Source organism: Photinus pyralis, unplaced genomic scaffold (genome assembly GCF_008802855.1).
Source record: "Photinus pyralis isolate 1611_PpyrPB1 unplaced genomic scaffold, Ppyr1.3 Ppyr1.4_LG1, whole genome shotgun sequence".
Classification (NCBI taxonomy): domain Eukaryota; kingdom Metazoa; phylum Arthropoda; class Insecta; order Coleoptera; family Lampyridae; genus Photinus; species Photinus pyralis.
The window spans coordinates 29,423,281-29,448,479 of NW_022170249.1; the positions used below are offsets into that span (position 1 = coordinate 29,423,281).

The window sequence follows — 25,199 nt, forward strand, 5'->3', positions numbered from 1 at the left end:
ATATGCGTGTTTCCTTTCCAGTTACGAGTATAACATAGTTCTGTTCTAGGTTCTGTTATATTCGTAGAAAGTTCGTGAAAAATCGACTAAGAAGTGTTTTTACGGAGTTATCAAATGTTCGCGATTTTTTTAATTAGTTTTTTAAGAGTTATTGTCGACGTTTTCATTTGGTGTATAACTTACTTTCTCAAAAAAGAACCATTTAGAATTGGTAGATACTGCAAGAAGTAGGTACCACAGCGTAATACGATCTGAGGCGGTAGACGGTCGATTTTAGCATACTCGGTTAGGCCAAAGTGGAACTCCATTGGTTATAATTTCGATCACTCTCGTTCAGTGGATTTCGAGCTAACTCCTCTGCTATTAGGAAGTAACCATTTTATATCTGCCACTTCATTCAAAAATTGAGTAACTTGCTCCCTTGTTAGGTAGTTCATTTTGTTGGGATGCAACCGACGGTCTGACGTGTCAAAAACGCGATGGTTTTGCAAAATTTGTTAACGTTCAAATTTTCTTTTATTGCAAGACTACTCTTAATCATTGAAAACCTACTCCATAACGTACTTGGTTCCATAGATTTTCCTCTTTTCGATAAATAGCAAAACACTATCGGCTACTTTTTTTAACGAGCGCATTCAGTTGCATACGACTATCAAATCTTTAAGTGGGGGGGGGGGGGAGTTAACGGACCCCGTACCTTCATAGGTATATGATTTTGTCGTTTTTATTGGGGGGGGGGGGGTAACGGACCCCGTACCGTACCCTTCATAGGTACATGATTTTGTCGTTTTATTAACGATCCTCGAGATCGTGTATAATTTTGTATTGCTGTCTGTCTATCCGTCTGTCTGCCCCCGTCCGTCCGTCTGCCCGACCGTCCGTCTGTCTCCCTGCCCGTGTGCACGATAACTTTGTGTAGAAACGTCCAATCGCTTTAAAAATTGATACACATGTTCTTCAGAATATAAGAAAGGTCGCTACATAGACTAACGATCCAAAAAGTTATAGCCCAAAAGCTGCCCAAACCTCTAAAAAGGGTTTCTTTTATTCTTGTTACAAAGGACATCTGAATGTCTGGGTTTTCTGTGTTAGGAAATATTCCTTAAACCTCAGGCAACTATGCAGATGAATATAAAGAAACTGCGCATGCGCAACCCGACTTTTGTATTTGCGCAATCCTCATTTTTTTATGTGTTAAGATATTTAAATGAAGTTTTGTATGTACGCACCTCGAATAAAAGTAAAACTAATGCCTAATTCAAAAAAATTGTTTGCGCATGCGCAATCCCAATTTTTGTTATGATATTCAAATGAAATTTTGTATGTGGGCACCTTGAGTAAAAGTAAAACTAAAGCCAATTCAAAACATTTGTTTTACTGATCTGGTGGAACAGAATCAACCCCTTAAGGTGTGTCGTAAAAATGATATATGTGTAAAGATATCGAGGATTGTTCGGTATAATATTAAGTTGTATCGAATTTTTAGAATTTACGTTGCAGGCGATGTCTCAAGCTTCAGAAATGAATGCTAGTGATTCAGAAAAGTTGCAGTAGAAGTGGTAGGTTCACTATGCTTCCGCATGTGCAATTGTTTGCGTTTTGTTCGTCCGTCCAGAATGATCCTAGACTTCTGGAATTTTTTCCAATATGAAAGTGTGCCAGACGGCCATCAAATTTCATTTTCAGCTCAAGAGCTCAGAGACCCCCCATGAATTACTTCCTGAGATTCTGTTTTTGAATGTAACTTTTACATGCGACAACCAACTGGTCTCAGTAACATTTTTGAAAATGGGGTGGGGGCGGGAGTGAACACACGTTCTACCCTTCATGGTATTCTAATGAAAGGTCTCGCCGAAATGAATTGGTTTGTACAAACTATAACTTTCTTGCGCGACTCCTTTCCGAGATTACTAGTAGGTGGCCAGGAGAGGAGGGAGGAGGTAGAAATTATTTGATCTTTCATGGTATTCCAATTAAATGTCTCAACAAAGGAAACGGTTGTCTACCAACTACCGCCCTACTTTCGGATTCCTTACCATAAGAGAGGATTGGGGGAGGGGGTGGAACTGGTTTTATCCTTGATGGTACTCTAATGAAAGGTCTCATTATTTCTACTAGCCATAGCCTCTTCTTCGACTCCTTATCGTGATCTGATATAAATAATTCCTTATATCTCAAGATCAGATGATCGGAGGGTGGTACTCACAAAGGGCGATTGGGACGTCTTGAAGAAATATATCTATTGGTGATGTCAAAACTTTAAGATCGGAGGTGAGTACTCACAAAAACAAAATGAATTGTTTGGAAGAGACATATCTATTGGTGGACTCTCCCCAATAATAATCTAACAAAGGAAACATTGATAAATATAGCATGCTACTTACTAGGTACCTTAAAACCCATCCATTTACAAAAATATTTCGGTTTAAAAAAATGTGCTTTATCTGCACAAGAGTTGTGTACAATTTATACTTGTTAACTCCTGTCGGTGTACCGTCATCTTGACTATTCTCCCTTGGTGTCTATTGCGTCTTTTTGTCTGCAGAAGAACTTGACTGCCAACTTTCTATCATGTATGTACTGAGCGATGAAGCAAATCAGAATCGATAACCTAAATCTGACAGACATAGGTATTATACAATATAAAATTGTTAAAGAAGGCTACTTAGATAATCAGTTTTGGTGTTTAGAACAAATAATTATGAAAAATAAGTAATGGAGTACATTCCAAAACCGAAAAAATCATACCGCATACGTTCTTTCTTCGAACTGATGCGGCAATTCGCTCTAACGATACTTTGTATTTTAATATACTATTCCAGGGAACACCCTACACCGACAGTACTTTCGGAGAGGTATAATGAAAAACGTCTTTCAATTACGTTGAATTTATTTCAGCAGGTGGAATATGTAGACTTTACATCCCAATTTACATCAATCAACGACGTTAGACACAAACAGAATATGATGAAGTGCCCGAGTAAACTTGAATCTGCCAATTCCCTTTAGTGTGCTTTAGCCTAATTAGTAATAGTTTTATAACGTTAACTTGAATGAATTAACTTAAAATTATTCACCAGTTATATTGATATTCGAAGAATCGCGTAGGCACACATTTTTCGTGGTTATTACGTAAAAATGAGATATAAACAACATATAATTAAAATTTTAATTGGAAACTGAAAAACCTAAACCAAATTAACCGAAACTCATTTTCCGAATGTTCCTTTTGCCTTTTTGATGTAGAAAGTGGCAGTGAAATGAAATATTTCATAGCTGACTGTTATAATTCGTATAAACATGCATTATAAAATGTATAAAATGCGTAAGGTTCAAATGTGAAACACATGTACATTTTCTACAAAAGGTATCGATTTCGTACCGAATGTTTCAGAACGTATCTTTCCAAATACTGTAGATTAAACGCTCATGCACCAATTACCTCGTAATTGAGCTCTTATAGAGGATAAATAAGTTCATGAAATTTGAGGCGTATATGTAAACTCGTATCCATACACTATAGTATTTTTCAAAATAAGACTAAACCTAACCCGCCAATTAATTCGCTCCGCTGTTTCACAGAATACCTCTCATTAAAGAAAATCCATCTTTTCATAACGGCTATTGCCCAATGTTATACGTTTTCGGACATGTACTACAACTTTTGTCTGTTATTATTACTACTGCTTAACAGCTGACAAACACTATAAACTATAAGGACAAGTTTTGTGCCGATTTCTCCGATAATATTTAATTATAGGTACCTAATCTAATCGACAGAAGTAAAAACAAAGTGTAATTATTTTCACAAAAGTGGCAAGTTTTGTCAATACCGATAGTGCGATTGTATTGAATTAATTTAGTATCGGTACTTATGGCACGTGCCATTGTTATGTTAATAGGTTTCTCCAGCCCGCGTCTTTTGTTAGACAATACATTTGGCAACGTTACCTTCCATAAGACCAATACTGATCTCACGCACGGACCGTTCTTTTAAAGAATGGTGTTCACAGTGATGGTGTAGTTTGAAAAGAGCCTCGTCAAAATGCCTTCCGATTAGATTATACACGTCTATGGCGTCATTAAAAATTGCACGTTGACACATAAAGGTTGGCCACCCACCCCTGTTGTAGAGCACAGCGGAAAATTTGAAGGCCCTTAAAAAGGTGCTTTAGTACAGAGGTTTATGATTTTATGAAGATTTTTAGGGCCGGTTTTTCATATTTCAAATAAACTTTCTTGATAATATAGCTAATCTCCTACTTTAATACATTTGTTTCCATGGAAATTACTGTCACAAAACCGGCCCTTGGCAAAATAAGCAGATATTTACGAATGTTTTTTATTCTTCTTAGGCTAAACAGTTATGAACGGAATGATTTCAAAACACGCATGCATTATTGCTTGATTCTGTTTCATTTTGTGATGGGGAAAATTGTCAAAATTTTGCACCTTCAAAATTATTTTCTGCGTCATGATTGCAACAAATTCAAAAATGTATATACCTATTGCTAAACAGAATTCAAATCCCATTTAAACAAGTACAACGCGGCCCTCTTTTTCATTTAAGATTTTTGAGAGGCGATCCTTACAATTCAGAGGGAGTGCTAGAAGGGTGTAATATTTTCATACCATAAATTGTCATATGAAGAATAGAAATCGACATTATTTTCAGGTTTTTTTCCCAAAAATTAATTATTCAATTCAATTCGACCGCTCTGAATGGTATACAAGGTTTATATTATTTAATTAATTAATTAATTAATTATTTTTTAATTATTTATTATCCCTCTCTTGTTCTGGGCCTTCAACAGGCTTGCGCCCAATTACAGAGTGACCCGCATAATGCTATTTAGAGGTGCCTCTGCAGAAGGTCTTAAGTTGGTCTATACTACTCCGGTATTTACCTTACGAATTAGGAAAACTGCAGGAAAACCTAATTCGGAGTAGCCGGCAGAATGCTCGAAACTGGTCTAAGGTAATTCCTATCCTATCTCTGCCACATATGAAAAATTCACCTCAACCCAAGTTCGAACACCCGACCTCCGGATTTATAGCCCAACGCACTACCACTGAACCATAAAGCCGGTTTATATTGTAGTCTTGGCTATTATTTGGAAAAGTACTAAAAATGCGAGGAATACATCTCTCATACACCTTTATACTTGTTTTCATTAAGTTATGTATGGATCAGAATTTTTTTTTACATATACTCAAAATTAATAAGCGGAATTATGATAATGATATTGATTGTGCCTAAAAAAATGTAACTGCAATTCAATAACGTTAAAATACGTATCGAAATTTCACTTGCAAAAACCGTAGCTGAATAGCGCATTTAAGGAACTCAGTTTTACGATCTAATTTTCGAAAGTAACAAGCCTAGTTTGGAATTATAGTTAGTCATACATCTTCATTTTCAGATGTTAAATCATCTCGCATACAAACGGGAAAAAATTAGCCAACCAAAGAAGCAAATTACACCCCGTCTACATGGACGATATTTAATTTGAAATTTTTGTTTAATTTTAAAACGGAAAGTATTTCGAAAGGTACTCGAGTTGAGTATTTTAAAATGAAATGTTGGAGTTGGAGGTAGGTGCACTTTAATTATGTTTTTGCGAATAACACTAACCAGATTTGCCATGATTTTTCTGGAGTGGTACGTTTCAGTTTCATTTCATTTATTAGCGTACAGGTCAAGTACCTACTGAGGGCAATAACTTGCAAAGTGGTAGTTCTAAATTTATTCTAATGTTGCTTAATTGAATGGTTTTTTTTAAACATTTGATCTCCGATATAAATATTTCAGTTTCTCGTCTTCTAATTTGTTGAAACCATAATACACTGTTTGGCTATGGCTTGTGCCAATGTTAAATTATAGTTATATAGGTATGTAACATTAAGATGGGCCGCCATTTTTCTCCGAAACGAAAGGCGCACAAAACTTGCTGATGGGCGCACAAATCAGGCCAAAATAGGCACAAAATTATGACATTGGTTTCAAGTGGATTCGATTATAAGAGGCTGTACCGTTGGCACCCCTGCCATAAAATGGAGGGATTGTAACAGTTTAGTTTATTTATATTCAAATTTCAAAATTACCGCTTGCTACGTTAGGCAGGATATAGGTGAGATGGCGTCACTTGTACGCGTGCTTCTTTCCTCGCGCAGAATCGCGTAATTTTTTCACTTCATTTCCGTTTTAAAGCCAACGAGGTTGTACTTGTAGAGCGTGGCATTGTGAATTCTTCTAAAACCAGTGGGTAATATTTGCCATCATTCACGTAAAATCTCTGGCAATTTTACCTGTTTATTGGCGTTGTCGAGTAGAGTAACTCAGAAGCCGTTTTCTCCGTTGTGAGGCTATATCTGGTGGAAGTTCATCGCCCTACCTACATGTAAGTGAAATGGCGTTGACTTTCTTTTACGTTATGTTATCTAAAATTCTTTCAGATTCACAACCTCTTGGATAATTTCCATACCTATTTCATTGATTTAAGTATTTTTCATTACCCTCCTGACGATTTCAGGTATGTTATTAAAAATCTCGTTAAGGGAGTTTTACATCTTCATTACTTTTAGGGGGTCCAGGTAGTAGACGAATTCTTGTACCGGTCAATCCAGGTAGTAGATGAATTCTTGTACCGATCAATCCATGTAGTAGGTCAATCCTTGTACAGACGAATCCTTGTATGTAAATGAATTTGCATCTTGCGAATATTCCGGAGTACGAACACCTGTTGATTGCCGGCAGCTATCCGGCGTACCACCGAGTAGATAAGCGCTAACACCTAAACGATACCGGGAGCGACCAGCTGATGGTGGAATTTTCGGAAGATACGATCTTTTACACAACCTTTTTTTTTATTTGCTTCAATACCGTTAATCTAGTGTAACCTTCCGACGATTTATGATCGGAGCTTTGTATTTTGTTCGCATCTAGTGTTTGAGGTCGTGGCTCTCTTCAAGAGCAACGCACCTGTATTTAACGTATGGGTAAACGAGCCGGCTACGAGTAAGCTATTTTTGGCCCTTCCGGCTCATATAATCGTTCCGAGCGTTGTAGCTTGGGGTTTGTTTTTGTGTTACAGAACTGGAACTTCGAAGGAGAGCTCTTTTTCGGAGAAGACAGCGTATGTGTTATTCAAGGTAAGATTTTTAATTTACTTGTACCCAGTGTTGCCTATATGAGTTGTTATTCGGGTTAACTTAATTCAATCTTTGAATCCATTGAAACCTTAACTACATTTTTGCTCGATCATTGTTGTAGGGGGCTGGTAACGTAATTATTAGGGAAGTGTTCAGGAATTTATTTGGGGATTATTTTTGTCATTTAAAGTATTTGTTATTGTCGTATTGAAGATACATTTTATTTGCCGATCCTGCACCGTTTTGCCAGGATTAATAAATCAGAATTGCTCGTAGTGAATTTATTATTTGGCTCTCTTGTGTTTTCCCAATTTCTATACAGGAGAGGTCAGAATTTGTGCAAAATTGGGTGGCGCTCAACTAATCATTTCTAGTGACTACCAAAGATCAAAAACTTATGTTATATGCCCAAACGAACAAACCGCTGTGGAAGATTCTCATCTCGAGCCCTTCTTTTAATTAAGAATCTGAGCTAGCTGGCCGTTTATGCGGCGGGGTTTGAGTTTTACAGCGCCGAACTAACCTCACGTTATAGGATTGGCTCACAAAATAAGGACAATATTTTGACGATGTAATAAATCAGGGTGCCGATTTAGGCGTGCTATTTTAACCCAGCCTGGGTCGTACGTACGTACGAATCCCTCTATCTCCTTCGTTTTGAAAGACTTTCGTTCCATGACAGGAGGAGGATGTGAATCACACATAATCAAACTTTACAAGAAGCCATTTAGCTAATGCTTGAATGGAATATCCTATCCTATCAGGACTACGTGTATTTCAAATCCATACAAAAGTAACTCCAAGTTACGATACCACCGAGAACGCAAAGATCGTTAAGTCCTGGCGCTGTCCCTTAGGGTATAAGTCAAAGTAAAATAAATCCACAAAAGTTCATTAATTGCAATTCTACACAACGGAATGTTGCGCAATGCGTATTTAAAAACCTCGGGCTATTTTATCGTAAACCTTAATTTTGTGTTCTGGAATAAGAAATAATAAAGCTTTATATTTTACTTTGCTTAGTACCAGAAATGTGAGTTTCCGTAAATGTTGACTGTTGATTTTAGATTTGACATTAGCTAATGAGTTCAACAGCCCACTCGTAAGAAGGTTTAGTTCAAATAATTGTCAAGAGGTCCCTATAGGACAAAGCTCGGGACAAAGTATGAAAAAGTCGTAGATGAGAATCGAGAAATGCTTAAGTATCGGTTGAACATTCAATTCAATGGACAATTGCGCCTACATTAAAATGAGATCTAGCTAATATTGTTACAGAATTTACTAAGAAAACATTGCTTTTGCATGACAGGCTATAAAAACAACCAAGACTGCTTCAATATTTGATTTAAATTACTACTAGTACCTACTGTTTCAGATTTGACATCTCTCCCCTAACTTCGACTCCGGTTCCGATAACCAGATTTAAAAACTCCGCTTCCGAATTCGGTTCTGATATAACCACACATCCGTAACATCTCTAATATTAACGATACTGTGCGTTATTTGTTTGTCTGTTTGTTTATTTATTGAAAAGTGTTGAAATTATTCACCTCCTGTACATATCGAATTGTTGGGCTAGCATACCATTTGAGTAAAGATAGCACGTTTGGGTCATCTCAATTTCCGACGAGTATGGAGGCGGCAGCATTTCTGATGAGGTCAGGTAAACATTCCCTAGCCAGTACAAATGTATGACGAAACCAAAAATTAACCTATTACTTCAATCAATAGTTTAATGCAACTGTAAATCAAACTTGCCAATGAATCAGTTTTGTAAGTGAAGTTTTCCATGGTTTTGGTTTCGACTATATTAATGGTAAGGTGTTAGAATGGCAAGAAGACGAAAAACAATTTAGGTAGTTTTTGTCATTTGTAACGGCTTCGACACCCCACTTGTAGAAAATGAATTTTAATTTCTATCAGTAATAATGAATAAACTTTTAATGACTCTTACTTTGCGGAAGGTTCTTTACCTCCACTTTTAATCTGAAAATAAGAACCCGATGCTCTGATTTGAGCACTCTCAAATAAATGCTCATGAAAATTGATTTGTTTGAATATTTTGGTAAAAATAAAATCGTTCCAACTCCACTTTGCTTTACATTTTTCGTACTCTAAAATATGAATGTCATTCTAGACCGGTGGATAATGACAGATTTTCGGACGTGATTTCTTACAGTATGCCTCTTGGAGTATATTGAGGTGTGGATATTCTAACGTTAATAACACAACTATGAATGAATCACTCCGTGTTCTTCATATATCTAATATGCCGTCATTTTCTTCAGTATGCTACGAAGCTCTGGATAGGACACATAGGAAATTGTTTTGTAAATTACAGTTGTAACTGGGAATTATATATACTACCTAAATACATCTACGAGATGAAGTGAAAAACAAAGGGGCATACTGTATCAATACACGAAAATTTGTTTAACAATTTTGCAACTTCTGTTGCGTATGCCTGCACGTTTTACCATTGAATTTTACTGTCCCACTCGTTATGCCAATAGAGCATATAGATCATACGTTATCATAAACTGCATGGGAACGTAATGGCATTACTTAATTAATTAATTAATTAAGTTAATTAACTTTTATATATGAAGAACACGGAGTGATTCATTCATAGTTGTGTTATTAACGTTAGAATATCCACACCTCAATATACTCCAAGAGGCATACTGTAAGAAATCACGTCCGAAAATCTGTCATTATCCCCCGGTTTATTCATCTCGTGATCACGTTCCAAATCTAATTTTTCTTTGTACTTACCTAATTTATCTATGTATTTGTAATTAATCAATTACACATTAAAAACACCTGGTACAATTCACTTCACAATTCATGAAAACAAAAATCACCAATATCTTGGGTTTGGGTTCACTTATCACGCAATGAACGTTCTGCACCTTGAGCCACAACGCTTTCGTGGTAACAATTTATTTAAACGCTAATACAATAACACGCAAATGTTTGCTCACGTAAGATTTGGTGAATAACATAGCAATAAAATATCACGTGTACGACTACGCGGCTGGCAAATCTTTCGTAAACTTCGAAAACACGGCTTTAGTTCGAAACTTACATTAAAAATGAATCTCTTCGCGATCTCCAAATGCCGCACTACTATAGTTTCATGTCGAATCTGACCAAAAATCCAATACGCGCTCGAAAAATATCGCGCTCGAGTTACGTAGTTTTGCCGCGAAGAATCCCTCCCTCCCACCTAATTTTCACTTATGTGCTTGCTGAAACGGACCGCTTCGGAGATGTTTTTTATACATGCGAAGGTATGTCATTAAGTATGTCCCTCATACCTAGTCCGGAACGTTTTTGGAACCGGAAACACTGTGGCGTTTCAACGCGCTTTATATTCTCGCCTATGATTATGAAGCTTTACTATAGAGACCACCTGTTACACATTCAATTATATTGTCATCGATAGATAAATTAGATAACGCATCTTCAGTACCAACATACTTCTGCACAAAGAAATAGAGGAATCTGAAGCACTATAGATCGTATCATCTAAAACAGGAATCGGGGGGAAAGTAGTGTAACTTCCCACTAAGTTTACTGTTCATCTCAATATCGCTGTGCTATGACCACCCTTTAGACTCCCAATCAGAGCTGGGCAGTATTCGATTTTGTAAGTACTTTTTAGTATTCAAATTCTTTAAAGTATTCAAATACTTTGTAATTAAATACTTTTATGGAAGCAGTATTTGTATTTGTAACTCAAATACTTTCACAAATATTTAGTATTCGAATACTTCGCAAGGTATTTGAATACTTTGAGAAGTATTCAAATACTTCGCATAGTATTTGAATACTTAACCTTCCTTTTTTACCAAAAATCGGCTACTCAAAAATTTCTCGGGAAAAAACTTTTTCTTATTAATTTTGATGCAAAACAATTCGTACTTTTTCGATCAGACTTCTCAATCAAAAGTTATAGACTAGAAACCAATTTCGAAAGAAACTTCAAAGGGCTGTAACTTTTGAACTAGTAGCCCAATCTGGGAACTGTTTGAAATTATCGCTCTACAGGCCACATTCTATGAGAAATTTTTTTTCCGGGTCGATCTGAGACAATTCTTTTTTCGGGCCTCAAAAAAAGGCAGTGTGTGTACCTTCCTTTTTTACCAAAAATCGACTGCACCAAAATTTCTCGGGAAAACACTTTTTCTTATTAATTTTGGTGCGTAGAATCCAAAACAATTCGTACTTTTTTGATCAGACTTCTCAATCAAAAGTTATAGACTAGAAACCAATTTCGAAAGAAAATTCAAAGGGCTGTAACTTTTGAACTAGTAGCCCAATCTTGGACCTGTTTGAAATTATGGATTCTACAGGCCACATTCTATAAGAAAATTTTTTTCCGGGTCGATCTGAGACAATTTTTTTTGAGGGCTTCAAAAAAAGGCAGTGTACAACCTTCCTTTTTTACCAAAAATCGACTGCACCAAAATTTCTCGGGAAAACACTTTTTCTTATTAATTTTGGTGCGTAGAATCCAAAACAATTCGTACTTTTTCTATCAGACTTCTCAATCAAAAGTTATAGACTAGAAACCAATTTCGAAAAAAATTCAAAAGGCTGTAACTTTTGAACTAGTAGCCCAATCTTGGAACTGTTTGAAGTTATGGATTCTACAGGCCACATTCTATAAGAAAATGTTTATTTCCGGTCGATCTGAGACAATTTTTTTTTCGGGGCTCAAAAAAGGCAGTGTACAACCTTCCCTTTTTTCCAAAAATCAATCACTCCAAAATTTCTCGGGAAAACACTTTTTCTTATTAATTTTGGTGCGTAGAATCCAAAACAATTCGTACTTTTTCGATCAGACTTCTCAATCAAAAGTTATAGACTAGAAACCAATTAAATTTGTATATAAACAAGAAATATAAAATCTATCCCCATACAAAGTATAACTTGAATTTTTAAGTAGTATTACGCCTTTTATCTAGTATACTATTTTAAATTTTTAATGTATTTGAGTGACAAGTATTCGAATACTTTTTAAAGTATTCGAATACCTTTGAAAGTATTCGAATACATTGTAAAGTATTTGAATACTTTTCAATGTATCTGTATCTAGTATTCGCTTGTGCTGGACGTAAAAGTATTTAGTATTCAAATACCTTTGATTGGTGTAAAGTATTTACTATTTAGTATTCAAATACTTTTTGAATGTATTCTGCCCAGCTATGCGTAGAGGTAATGAGTCTAGTGTATAAAACGCTTTTTGAGTCTTTAATTCGTTACGGTATACAAAATTGGGGTTGCGTGGAAGATATTTACATAAATAAATTAAATAAAATACAAATGAAGGTGGTAAAAATGATATAGCAAAACATGAACAAACACGATATACTAGACAAAATTGACACATTAACGCCGGTAGGGTTTTATAAGCTGTACCATATAATTAGTAATTTTGAGAACGATCAATATAAGGTAACAATTGAACACCAATATCATACCAGAACCACGAAATATGTAGGTAGTACCACGATCTTACAATAATTATGGCGAACGTACACTTAAATGCACTATACCGAGGTTGTATAATATGAAATTACGTTTGACTACAATTCATTGAATAGACAATTGTTTATAAAGCAACTTAAAACTATGCTCCGCAATTATTAAAGTACTGATATTGCACTTCCCCTCACAACGCCCTCAAATGTATACTTCATTTTGTGAACCTAAATGTGAAATTCTTATATCAATATGATCGGTACCCACTGATAAGTCTGTGACTTAGTGGGACCGCATATTATTGTAAAATTGCAACGAATAAATGAATGAATGAATGAAATTGGTAACTAATGCCCGTTTGCACCGACAAATTTAAGAGGAGCTTAGCTTAAGCGTCCCTTAAAATCCATGGCAACATTATTGAGACAATGGTTGCCATGGATGTTAAGGGACGCTTAAGCTAAGCTCCGCTTAAATTTGTCGGTGCAAACGGGCATAACCCAGTTAAGTTAAGGGTACACCATCTTGGGGTAGGAATTTCAGAAATATTTATACAAATTCTCAATTCTATGTTATCTCTTTATGGATCCTGAGAAGAAAAACATTAGTGAAAAACTTCGGAACTTTTTGGGTCGTACTTCCCAAACTACCTATTCAAGGGTTTTCACCACCTTTTTAGAACTATTGGGGTATCCCCACAAATGCATAGGTGTTTCCGAAAGTGAACTAAATTTAAATGTAATCTGTGTGGAAATAATCATAAATTAATATATTTTGCTACGGTTTAATGAACCGAGCTACACATAAAGCTAAAATGATATAGTAACTATTGTGCATTATGATAGGGTTCCTAATTTTGCACTTCCCGGTTTAAATAAATTATACAATCAGCGCTACATTAGCAGTCCTGAGAAGTACAATTGAAAGATTGGCGCGCACGATCTTTTAATGCCCAGAGATATAAATATCATTATTATTTATTTACACACATTGGCAATTTACTTGCTATTATCGCTTAAGTTCATCAGTGTCAAACTTAAAAATTTACCGTTGTAAATAGTCAGTATTCGTAGAACGTCTGTGTCGGTAAGGTTAGTGCGATGGGAATAACCGCGGTACTTTACCAATTTGGTTGAAAGATAAAAGAAAAATACGACATGTAGGGCACACATTATGAGGTATAAAATGTGCAACACGTAAGATGTATCAACAGTATTGTTTTACAGCTGTACTTGGACACACGCATCAACATGAAATTTATAAGCGGTGCTTGTCTGCTTTTCTGCATTTATTACGTAAGTACTTGCATTTATTTAATTGTCATTGTTCTTAGTTACCTACATTGTTAGATAGCCGAAGCAGTTCCGGTGAAAGATGAGTCAAGGTTTTGTGAAGAGGAATTAAAGTGCATACAAGAATTGAAACTGGACAAATCATACATTGAATCCATCATCACCGACGATTCCTCCAGATTTCTTCCAGAAGACGATGACGTTTTCAACACATACTTGCATTGCTATTGGAAAGCGAGAAATTTCCAAAACGAAAAGGGCATCTTGGATTTTGATAACATTATGGAGTCGATTCAGTTCTTTCCGCGCAAGCATTTTGGTGGAAGACCCAATGACGACAGTCCAATCGGAGTGGAAATTGCGGCGGCCGCTATAGAAGATTGCAAACATGTTCCTGGAGGCGAATCACATGGACAAACTGCGGTGAAGATGCAAAATTGTATTGACAGGCGTATGATGGAGTTGGTAGAGAAGGAAAAGTAGGTTGTTAGTTATTGATTATTTATTTGTTTTGGTTAACAGTTAAATTGGTTTATGTGATATTTTTCGGTAATCTGAATAAAACCATATTTTAGAAGGTTGATACGACGAGAAATTACAAAGATATTCATTCAAAAATATGTAAGGAAAGCTTTGTTTTTGATTTTTTAAATCTTTTTAATTTGTTTTAAATCCTTTTCAATTTTTTTGAATCACTTAATTCATTATAAAGAAGCTTTTGTAATAAACACCCCTATAAAAATAACATGCTATATTCTCTTTTCAAAAATTTAACACACCAGAGATGATCCAACAAAATTGTCTAATGTACACCTAAAGGGGTAACTCTACGGGCGTTCCCTAACAATGCCGAGATCGCTTTCGGTTTGCTCGATATTATAAATTAGACTTTCCCAGCGCCACTGAGCTTCTTGGAGGTTTCGACGCTGCTTATATTTCCGGCGGGTGGCTCACTGTGGTGTTTGATTGGACGAGCCGCGTTGACCAATAGGAGGCTCGCTTCGCCTTTCCTACGCAGAGCCTCCACCAGGAACGGGTGGAGGTGGTGCGGATCGCAGGTCGTGAATGTGGACCTTAGTGTGCTCGTCAGCGCATCTATGGTGTGGGGTTTTTCCGTGGGGCGTGGGGTGGAAGTTCCCTACTTGGTGCTGGGTGACCGCGGGACCATAGTTGGCTTAACGCCTTCTGTAGGGGTGTTGGTTTCGATGTACCTGCAGCATGACCTCCTGGCGGTTTTCGCCAGTGGGTGGAGGTTCTTGGGTTCCCGTTTGCCACTCTGTCGGACTTGTCAGATCGTATCCCAAGAGAGTCTTGCTTGGAGTGACGCCTGTAGCCGCGTTCTTTCTTGGTCCGGAGGTTGAAGAAGACGAGAGGTAGTACTCGCGCCCAAACTTTGGGAGATTTTCCGGTGAGGTTTTTCACCCCTTGGTTCCTTCGTTGAACTGAGTTGGCTTGGGGGTGCCAAATAATCTTGCTCTATACGTTTTTGGTTTAAGTAGAACTTAGGATGATTAGTCCTTTGTCACGATCTTACTGCTGTGATTAGATTTCAATTCGAAGATAAAAATACGAAAAGAACTGGTGTCTATCGAAAGAAACGCATTTCTCGATTTTAGAAATTCTTAAATTAATTTTGCACGTGTTATCCAGGTGCGTGGTTTTCTGAATTCATCGAATTTATGGAGTAACAGCTAAGAAACAAAGAAACTTTCTTTGTTTATTTGTCTCGACCACCTGCATGTGCGATAAATGTAACGGGCTTGTGCCCCTCTTAATTTCAGGTGTTTTTGACGTATGATTGAAATAAATTTTTTGTCTTTGCCAATTAAATAATTAGTGCAGCGGAGAGCCGGCGCTAACTCGCTTATTTGAGGTAGTTTTTTTTTCGGAGTAGAAAGAATTGGGACCCACACCATTTTGTTCAGAAATGTTTGAACCTTCAGAATCTCGCTTTACGACATTTTCCCGTGGTCCTGACAAAAGTTATAGGCCGCTAAAGTTGAACTTTACTCATTTTCGCGCGCGCGACTAGACCACCGAAAGTATTTATTTTCTCAGCAACTAAGCGATATACATCAATAATTCCTTTTGTAAAATGAAAGTACATTTATAGCAGAATCTAAAACATTCATATTTACCTACCTTGTTATGCACAGTTTTTAGAAAAATGACCGTCAACTTCCAAAATTCGTGTAGCAGATGAAAAGTGCGCACTTTGAACTCTCATAACTTTTTATTTCACGATATCGATTTCCAATATTTATAGCTCATTCGATGCTCCAAAGCATTGTGATTATTTTATTTTCTATAACATTACCGTGAATTTTTCATAATAAAAAAGTTACGGTCATTTAAGTAAAAACCTACCGACCTGGCCGAGTCGGGAGTCGCGAGTGAGACGGAGAGGGAAGGATAGTCAGCAGGGTGCGCGCAACAAGGAGCGATGCGTAGGTAAGATGTTCTACGTTACTAAGAAATTTCTCTCCGAATACCAAAACTAGTTATTTAGGCCGTTTACAAATGCATTCCGCCGGGTTGCATTGTAAAATCTCAAACAATTCATTAACTCCATGTATTCGTTTATGAGCCACCCTCAAAAAAGTGGTAAAGTTTCCATTTCTCCTTTAATTTTTTTCTCAAGAACAGTTACAGAGACTGGTGGTAAGTCTTTGAATAGGTTTTGCTGTATGCCCTTTCCGGTTTTGCAAATAATTTTTCAAAATTCCTACCACAAAAGGACACACCCCTCAATAGGGGTGCGAAAAAATGTTGATTTCGACGAAATTTGGTATCTGGTGGTTTTTGAATATAAAAATCACGAAAATTCGAAAAAAATAATTCCACTGCAATTCTTAGCCGGACAACGAAAATTGACAAAATTCCACGGATTTGTTGTGTAGGTACATACGGAACAAAATTGTTGAACAGTTTTTCTTAAGGTCATTTTTCAAACACAAGTTACACTCATTTGCAAATTGGTCTTTCGGGTCAGAAAATGTTCTCCGACAGTGGCATAACAAGCACAGTAAACGTCAATATTACATGTTCTGCTAAGGGTGTCTACCTACATTTCACAAAAATTTGTCAAATAAAAAATGATAATTTTATCACAGTGAGCATTAATAACTTCGACATCAATGAGGAAACAGTCACAGAATAAGAATAAGTAGTCCATCTTCTGTGGAAACAGACGAAAAAAATTCAACGCACAGTCCTTTTTCAAAAGCGAGATACATCGGCAGAAGAAATCCAAATTCCTCGTTTACCTATCACTAGATAACGACCAGATAACTGACTTTAACAGCCTAAGTACATGCTGATAATCCTAAGTAAGTTCCGGTATCTACTATTCAATATATGTATGCCGTTTTTGAATTCTCCACCAGCGAGCTACAATACCATCCTAACCAATCGTCTAGTGAAATCAAAAAACAAGCCTGAATCTTTGGGACAAAATCATACCGTTGTCACTGCTGATCTTGCAATATACAGCACAGCACAAGAGATACCTAATGTGGAGTAACCCCCAAAATTTACAGGGAAAGGTACGTATTTGTACCTATATATTTCACTAAAGAACTGAGATACATGGAGTTAATGAATTGTTTGAGATTTTACAATGCAATGTTTAGCGAACGCTGCTGACTATCCTTCCCTCTCCGTCTCACTCGCGACTCCCAACTCGGCGAGGTCGGTAGGTTTTTACTTAAATTACCGTAACTTTTTTATTATGACAATTCAACTCATGTATAAAAAATCGCATAAGCCGCAGTGTAATTGTCACTTTGACAGCGGCAAAAGTTACCTGCAACTTTTCCAGCGACAAATGCACTAGTGGTTTTTTCACTTATTCATTTTCGAACCAATTATCGCATTATCCTTTCCCATATGATTAGCTTGACGTCTGTCAATAATTGACTAGTTTGGTGAATTTCTTGTTCGTTAAATTGTCCTGCCGAATTACACTCGAGGTTTGTATTTAAACCGAGTAAATTTGGGTTGTTGCAATTCAAATCTGTTTCCTTTTAGCAATTGAACTCGAAAAACTGTCAACCTAAAAATGCTCCACCTGCGGTGTCGCATTTTTATTAGTTGACAGTTTTTCTTGTCTAATTGCTAGGCAACAAATTTTCATTACCTAAACAACCCAAATTTACTCGGTAAAATACAAACCTCTTGTGCAATTATAAGTGAAAAATTCACGGTAATGTTATAGAAAATAAAATAATCACAATGCTTTGGAGCATCGAATGAGCTATAAATATTGGAAATCGATATCGTGAAATAAAAAGTTATGAGACTTCAAAGTGCGCACTTTTCATCTGCTACACGAATTTTGGAAGTTGACGGTCATTTTTCTAAAAACTGTGCATAACAAGGTAGGTAAATATGAATGTTTTAGATTCTGCTATAAATGTACTTTCATTTTACAAAAGGAATTATTGATGTATATCGCTTAGTTGCTGAGAAAATAAATACTTTCGGTGGTCTAGTCGCGCGCGCGCGAAAATGAGTAAAGTTCAACTTTAGCGGCCTATAACTTTTGTCAGGACCACGGGAAAATGTCGTAAAGCGAGATTCTGAAGGTTCAAACATTTCTGAACAAAATGGTGTGGGTCCCAATTGTTTCTACTCCGAAGAAATTTTTTGAACGATTTCGCGGCTCTCTCCGCTGCACTAAATTGTGTGTTTATTAAGGATCCTCAGATCCTTTATAGTTTTGTATTGTCGTCCGTCCGTCCGTCCGTCCGTCCGTGTGCGCTCTAACTCTTTTTAAAAGTGGCCGATTGAGTTGAAATTTGGTGTACGGGTTCTTTGGACATTAAGGACGGACGCTATTGATTTTCAGGAAGCTGGTTCAATAGGAACAAAAGTTATAGGACTTCGAGTGAATCGGGAACAGGAAAAACTACGGGCTCAATATAATAGAAATCAACATATTTCATTCCCTAGGTCATGTATCGGGTTGGGACTTCCGCTAGATTATTCCCTATGACTCTTAGATGTGTAATACTTTAATATAACTCTTCTCTGTGGTATAGGTCGAAAGTTTTAGAGCAAAATGTAGCAAAAATTACACTTTATACATGAATTTAGAGTTTTAAAAGGTTTCAAACGCATTATCTTGATGCAGCAAGAGTACATCACGTGCACATTTGATAACCGCATGTGTGTGATTCAAAAATGTTAAATTATTGCCATATGGGTTTTGATCAAAATAATCAAAATCGTTATTTATGCACCAAGATCGTCGAGAAAAAGACTAGGGGCATTATTTCAATGCTCAAGACATAAATTTGATGCATTTCTGGCGACCACATGGATTTTGATCAAAACATGTCAAAATCGTTATTTATGCACCAAGAACGTTGGGAAAAAGACCAAGAGCATTATCTCAATGATCAAAACATGAATTTGATCTATTTTTGGCGACCACATGGATTTTGATCAAAACAAGATTAAGAGCATTATCTCAATGGCCAAGACACGAATTTGATGTATTTTGTAACATTAAAATAAATTATCGTTAAAAGTTATTGTAATACTGAGGATTAATTATCGTTAAAAGTTATTGTAATACTGAGGATCCTTCGATATTTCGTTGTATCGGTTTATTTAAATCCATTTTACGATCCAGATAGAATAGTATATTAAAGCATAAGTTGCAGAAGGCGCTATATTCTAGCACGAGTTCGCGGCGAAGGTTCGAATGAACGAGTGCTAGAAAGGCCTTCTGCAACATATGCTTTATACTATTTTCTCTGTTGAGCATTTTAATTGTATTAAAAAAATTAACAATTCTGACATTTCTGTAATAAATATTTCAATAAAGAAATTAAGTTGGCAACACCAACAATTTTTCAATAAAGAAATTAAGTTGGCTACCCTACATTTTGAAAAAATTTAACAAGCGCGTCAAATACGAATTTGTGCAGTATATTTTAGTTTTTTCAATAAAAAGTGAATAATGTGCGAAGAAATTCTTCCTTCCACTCCTCCAGAACTTCGACAGTTAGCAGAAGAGACTGTTCTTAATTTGCTACCAGGCAATAATTCCACAATTAGGTATTCTAAAAGTTTATAATAATTGTACATTTAGTGACAAAGATTAGTTTTGTAATTTTGTTAGGTTATAAAACCTCATTTGTATTAAATGGGGATTTCTCTAAGTACCTACACTGAATTTTCAATACCTAATGATTTCAATTACCCGTATCGTAAATAACTGTAACATAATGTTATAACAATAAGTGAAATTAGTCCACATTTTACTAAACCGTTGAGATAAGTATTAACGTCTAAATCATCCAGGCAGAACTTTGAATTGAACATACGCGTATATGATCAGCGTGGATGATTTAGACGAGCATGCCAACCACTGAATACCAAATGTTCTTAAAAATCTGTCAGTTGTGGAAAATAGGTAGTTACCAAAAATAGTGTTGGAATGAAACTCATTCCAGCACTGTTTTTGATGTCGGAATACTGTCATTATAAACGCAAAACAGAGAAACTCATGTTCAGATTTTCTTTTATTTAAGGTGGTTAAGACTACTGAGCCATCTAAATTATTAATTTGGAGTCATTATTATGATTTTTTTTTAGCTAGTTGGTGAGGTGTTTTATAGTTAGTGTAGTTGACGACACACCGTTGCACACAGCAGTATTTATTTGGCGCCCAACTTTACCAGCTTTTAAGATCGAAAATATATCAGTGCAAGGCAACTCATTTCATAACTCATAACTTTACTTCAAAAAAACTGAGAAATTCATTACAACGATGAAATGCATCGCAATTCATTACAGAGAAGAGTGTAATATATCGGTACTCGCCGTTTTAATTAAATATGATACGGTTTATGAGCTCGCTGCATTTTTATTGACGCCTTAAAACGTGTACAAAGCGGTGACAGTAAATCGTTCTTTTATGCAACCTTCTGAAGCTCACCTCATTACAGTAAAAGTTGTGCACAACTAATGAGTTTGTAATCTATATTTAGTATCGCTCGTTTACACTCACTGCACTATGAAGGTATAAAAATTAATAACATGTAAAGCAGCAAAGCGAAAAATACTTCTTGGTATAGAGATCATTTTCTAAATTTTTAGATTTGTCAACTGTTATTTAGCTGTAACTAACAAACAACTTTGTCAATTATTGCTAATCGACAGATGAATAGTGGAAGTGGAATCGGAATTGCTTAGGCCCTTCTAACTATTCCCAGAGGATAAGGGTTGTGCAACGATAGCTCAATGGAGGCTCCATTATGGAGCAGATTTTTAGCTTATGTTTTTAGTTCATTGTCGAAAATTGTTCCATCAGACCCCAGGTCGGGTTAATAGCATAGCATATGTTGGTTCTTTGTGGGAATTTGATTTGTAGGGTGGGAATTAAGCAAACGAATTAACGATTAAAGATGTCCGTCTGACTAAATATTATTTGCAATATTATTATATTTTATAATATTTTATTGCAGACATCTAGGTTCCCATGGTGAACAAAAGATGGCAGGATTGTTAAAAACGAAACTTTCTTGGTTATCTGAAAATGGTTATTAGTTCCAAATATTATGAATTTCAAATAACACACAAAAAACAACAAACATGGAAACTTATTTGAAGTACCTATTATAAATTACATAACAAACGTAACTACATAATACAAGTAATAGATATAAAGGTATATATTTGTTTTCCATTCACTATATTTGTAAATGAGCGGATTGTATCTTAATTTTAAATCTAATAATCTTACCTTTAATTTTAGGAGTTGTCAGGTAGTGAAGAAAGGGAACAATGGAAACTCAAGTAGGTAAAAACTAAAACTTTAACTCTCCCTTTAACTTCAAATTTACATCTAAATCTAAGTGCACGCATTAGTTTTGCGCAAGTACTTAACTAAAATTGTCTTTCTTAACTTCTACTACAGTAGTTATAATAACAAGATGTTTTCATTCAAGAAAATGCCGAAAATGAATCGTTCGGCTATATTCTTCAAATGGGGATATTATCTTGGTTATAAAGGCACATAATTCGGTGTTTGTTTTCTATTTGCGAGTCACTTTGGTGAACTTTATTACTGTTTATAGTATAATAGACAAAAATCTACAGTAAGCACTTACATAAAAAACTGCGACTATAATGACATCTCCCACAATGAGACCGATTTAGTAGTAGTAGTAGTAGATTTAGTTATAATATTATATATATTATAAGGTAGGTTCTCTTTACTTAAACTTCTCCATCTCTAGTCCAGGCTATAAAATATTTTTTTACAAAAAAAAGGGGAAGAACAGAGGAAACAAATGAACGCCCGGAGAAGAAGCTAGCACTAGAAAGCAGAGTTCCCTCTAAGGAAGAATACCAGTGGCGAAGCTGTGGCCGTACCCGTTCGGATCGGATAACACCCAGTGAGCCCCCCCCCCCACTCCCAATCCACAAACTCCACCACATTGTTTGGCATATGTCGCGGCCCAGCGCGATGGCAACAAAGTAGTGGAGAAACGTTCCTGATAGTGTCTACCAGGGACGCATCCTCACGACAGTTGACTAAATCCTGGGAGAGGCGGCGACGCCAGGCTTATGTCAAAGTTTCAATTAGTTACTAGTTCAAACCGGGTTTTTCATGCTGGTGAAATGATTAGAAGATGGGGAAAAATAATTAAAACAGCTGAATTTCTCCGCGGGTGAAATCACGGGGGTTGAAAGGGGTGGAAACTGGTATTTTGAAATTTGTGGCAAAACTAACAATTTTAGGCGAAAATGTTCAATATAAAAGTTATAGAAAATAAAAAAATTAATAACTGTTGTGTCTACACTATTTACACATAACCTCCAATTTTCCTAGAAAAACCGGAAAAACCTTTTTTTTCGATTTTTATTCTTATTTTTACGAAAAAAAAAGTCATAGGGGTTTGAAATTTGGAGTAAAGATAGCTTGTTTGATGATAAAAAAGGAGACAATTTTTTGGGCCCGTAAAGTTGAACCAACAGAAAAATTTTAAGAACAGCGGCAAAAACTGGGGGAACAGTTTTAAGATAATATACCGTTTTTGACATAGTAGGTAAATAGCTTTTTTTGCAACAAAATTAACGTAATGGATCCGCGCTAATAACAAGTTTTTGAAATTTGTCCTCTCTCTCCTCTTTAATGTTGCTAAAATATTTTCTTTTGATTCCTAGTGTCCAACTGCCTTAATTAAAACATCTTTAATTATTTCTTTTTTCTGCATTTTTGCCGCAATAAAAGCATTCGAAGTCAAATCGAATTCTTTTGCTTCCTGAACAATTTGTTTTTGTTCACTAACACTTCTTCCTGCCTGTTTTACAGCTGATGCGATTACGCTGGCCCTGTTGATCGTTAATTTCCAGGAATTATGATCAAAATCCTCACGACTAACGTTCTTATTGCAGATTTTGCAAGTTTATCAACAGGCCCAACACAAATGCATCAGATATAAAACACGCAGGAAGAAAAATCAGGGAATAAAAAATTGTTCAGGAAGTAAGATAATTCGATTTTATTTCGAATTGCTTTTATTGCGGTAAAAATGCAGAAAAAAGAAATAATAAAGATGTTTTAACTAAAACAGTTGAATATAAGATAACAATAGAGAATATTTAAGCAAACATTAAAGAGAAGCAAGAAGACAGATTTCGAAAAAATCTTTATTAACATCCAACACGTTGATTTATCATGGCAAAAACCGTGTATATCTTAAAACTGTTTTTCCAGTTTTTAGCGATTTTCTCGAATTTTTGCTACAGGAATAATTTTTGTTTGTTTATTAAAATATAAATCTTCCCGAAAATTTTGCTACTCCGCGTACCTTTGTACGATGAAAAAAATAGATTTTTCATCCCCTTGAAAAAGAGGTGTTTTTTTCAGAAATCGTGAGATCTCGGAAACGGTTCAACTTTACGGGTCCAAAAAAAATTATCTCCTTTTTTATCACAAAACAAGCTCCAAACTTCAAACCCTTATGACTTTTTTTCGAAGGTTATCTGAAAATAGTGCAGATACAACAGTTGTTCATTTTTTTAGTCAAGCAATCATTTGCAGTTAATAGCAAAATATGGTAAATATGTTTATGCATTGCCCCATACTCATCAATCGCTTTGAAACTAGAAACAACAGCGTTCCCATAGAGATGAAATACCTACAGAACAGTCACATTTCTATTGCAGAAAATGAACTATGGCATAAAGTTAAAGTGACCTCTTACTTTTTTTAGACTTTTGCTTGAAAGTGTGATCAAAGAAGCTTTACAAAGATACGAATGTCAAATATGTTTCCAACATCTTTTAAAACGACAACGAACCTAAAAATTAATGGTGGAACTGGAATTCTTTGGTCACCAGAGATACAGTATAAGACATCGAAAATGACCAAATTAACAATATTTCGCGATATGACTTTTCCTGCAAGCCGTCTCAAAGATTTCCTTTATTATCGTAACTGAGACCTCTGATGCATAAACCACGTTCTAAGTCCTGGTACCTAATTCCACGTCTGCCCCTGTACTTTGAAGTTACGAAAAACTTTCAAGATAAATGAATTTACCTTTGTCAGTTAACTTTAAGCAATTTGTTCGTAGACGAAATTTGCTAATTATACCTACTGTATTATTTCGTAATACAAAGTTTTATTCATTTATCAAACGCGCTCTTTAATTAAAAAACGTGCGTATTTTGACAGTGATTAGTGACCACGATGATCGATTAAAGCTTAACTAAGTTGGATAATATAAAACCGGAAATAGACGTTCGTAGAAATAAATGTTTAGTATTCAAATAGCTATTAGGTTAGTAAGTGAAACGAAATAAATCAATATTACAATTTTAGTTTGAGTTTTATGTAATAGGTACGATCGTATCTCCTTCATTTCTCATTGCAAACTTTTTCCTTACACGCGCAAACATCTTCAAAATTGAAAACAATCGTATAATTGAACTTTTCGCCAACTTGGGAAAAGTTTTCCACGTTCTTCGCTAGAAACTCAATTTACACTACACTAAACAAATGTTGATCATAGCTCACATCCGATTACTTTTCCGCAAAAAAATTAAAAATCGTAATCCTACCTTTATTATATTATATCTCGTCGTGAAAATCACCAAACACTCACCGCCTTTACATACTGACGAAGAACAATCGACTGATACCTACTTTCCAGCGTCGTTTTCCAGACGCCTGAAAAGCTCTGTCAGCGCACCGCGACGGTTTCAACAGTTGACGGTAACAGGCATCCTCGCTATCACTAT

The 25,199-nt window shown here is 35.8% G+C and overlaps 1 protein-coding gene across 1 annotated transcript; it reads left to right on the plus strand.

Moving 5' to 3' along the window:
• The first annotated feature begins 13,769 nt into the window (after positions 1-13,769).
• On the plus strand, positions 13,770-14,517 carry LOC116160375. Its single transcript, XM_031473564.1, has 3 exons — positions 13,770-13,820; positions 13,869-13,937; positions 13,992-14,517. Exons 2-3 carry the CDS (start codon positions 13,893-13,895, stop codon positions 14,415-14,417), a joined length of 471 nt encoding a protein of 156 aa, XP_031329424.1. The 5' UTR covers positions 13,770-13,820; positions 13,869-13,892; the 3' UTR covers positions 14,418-14,517.
• Positions 14,518-25,199: the final 10,682 nt, after the last annotated feature.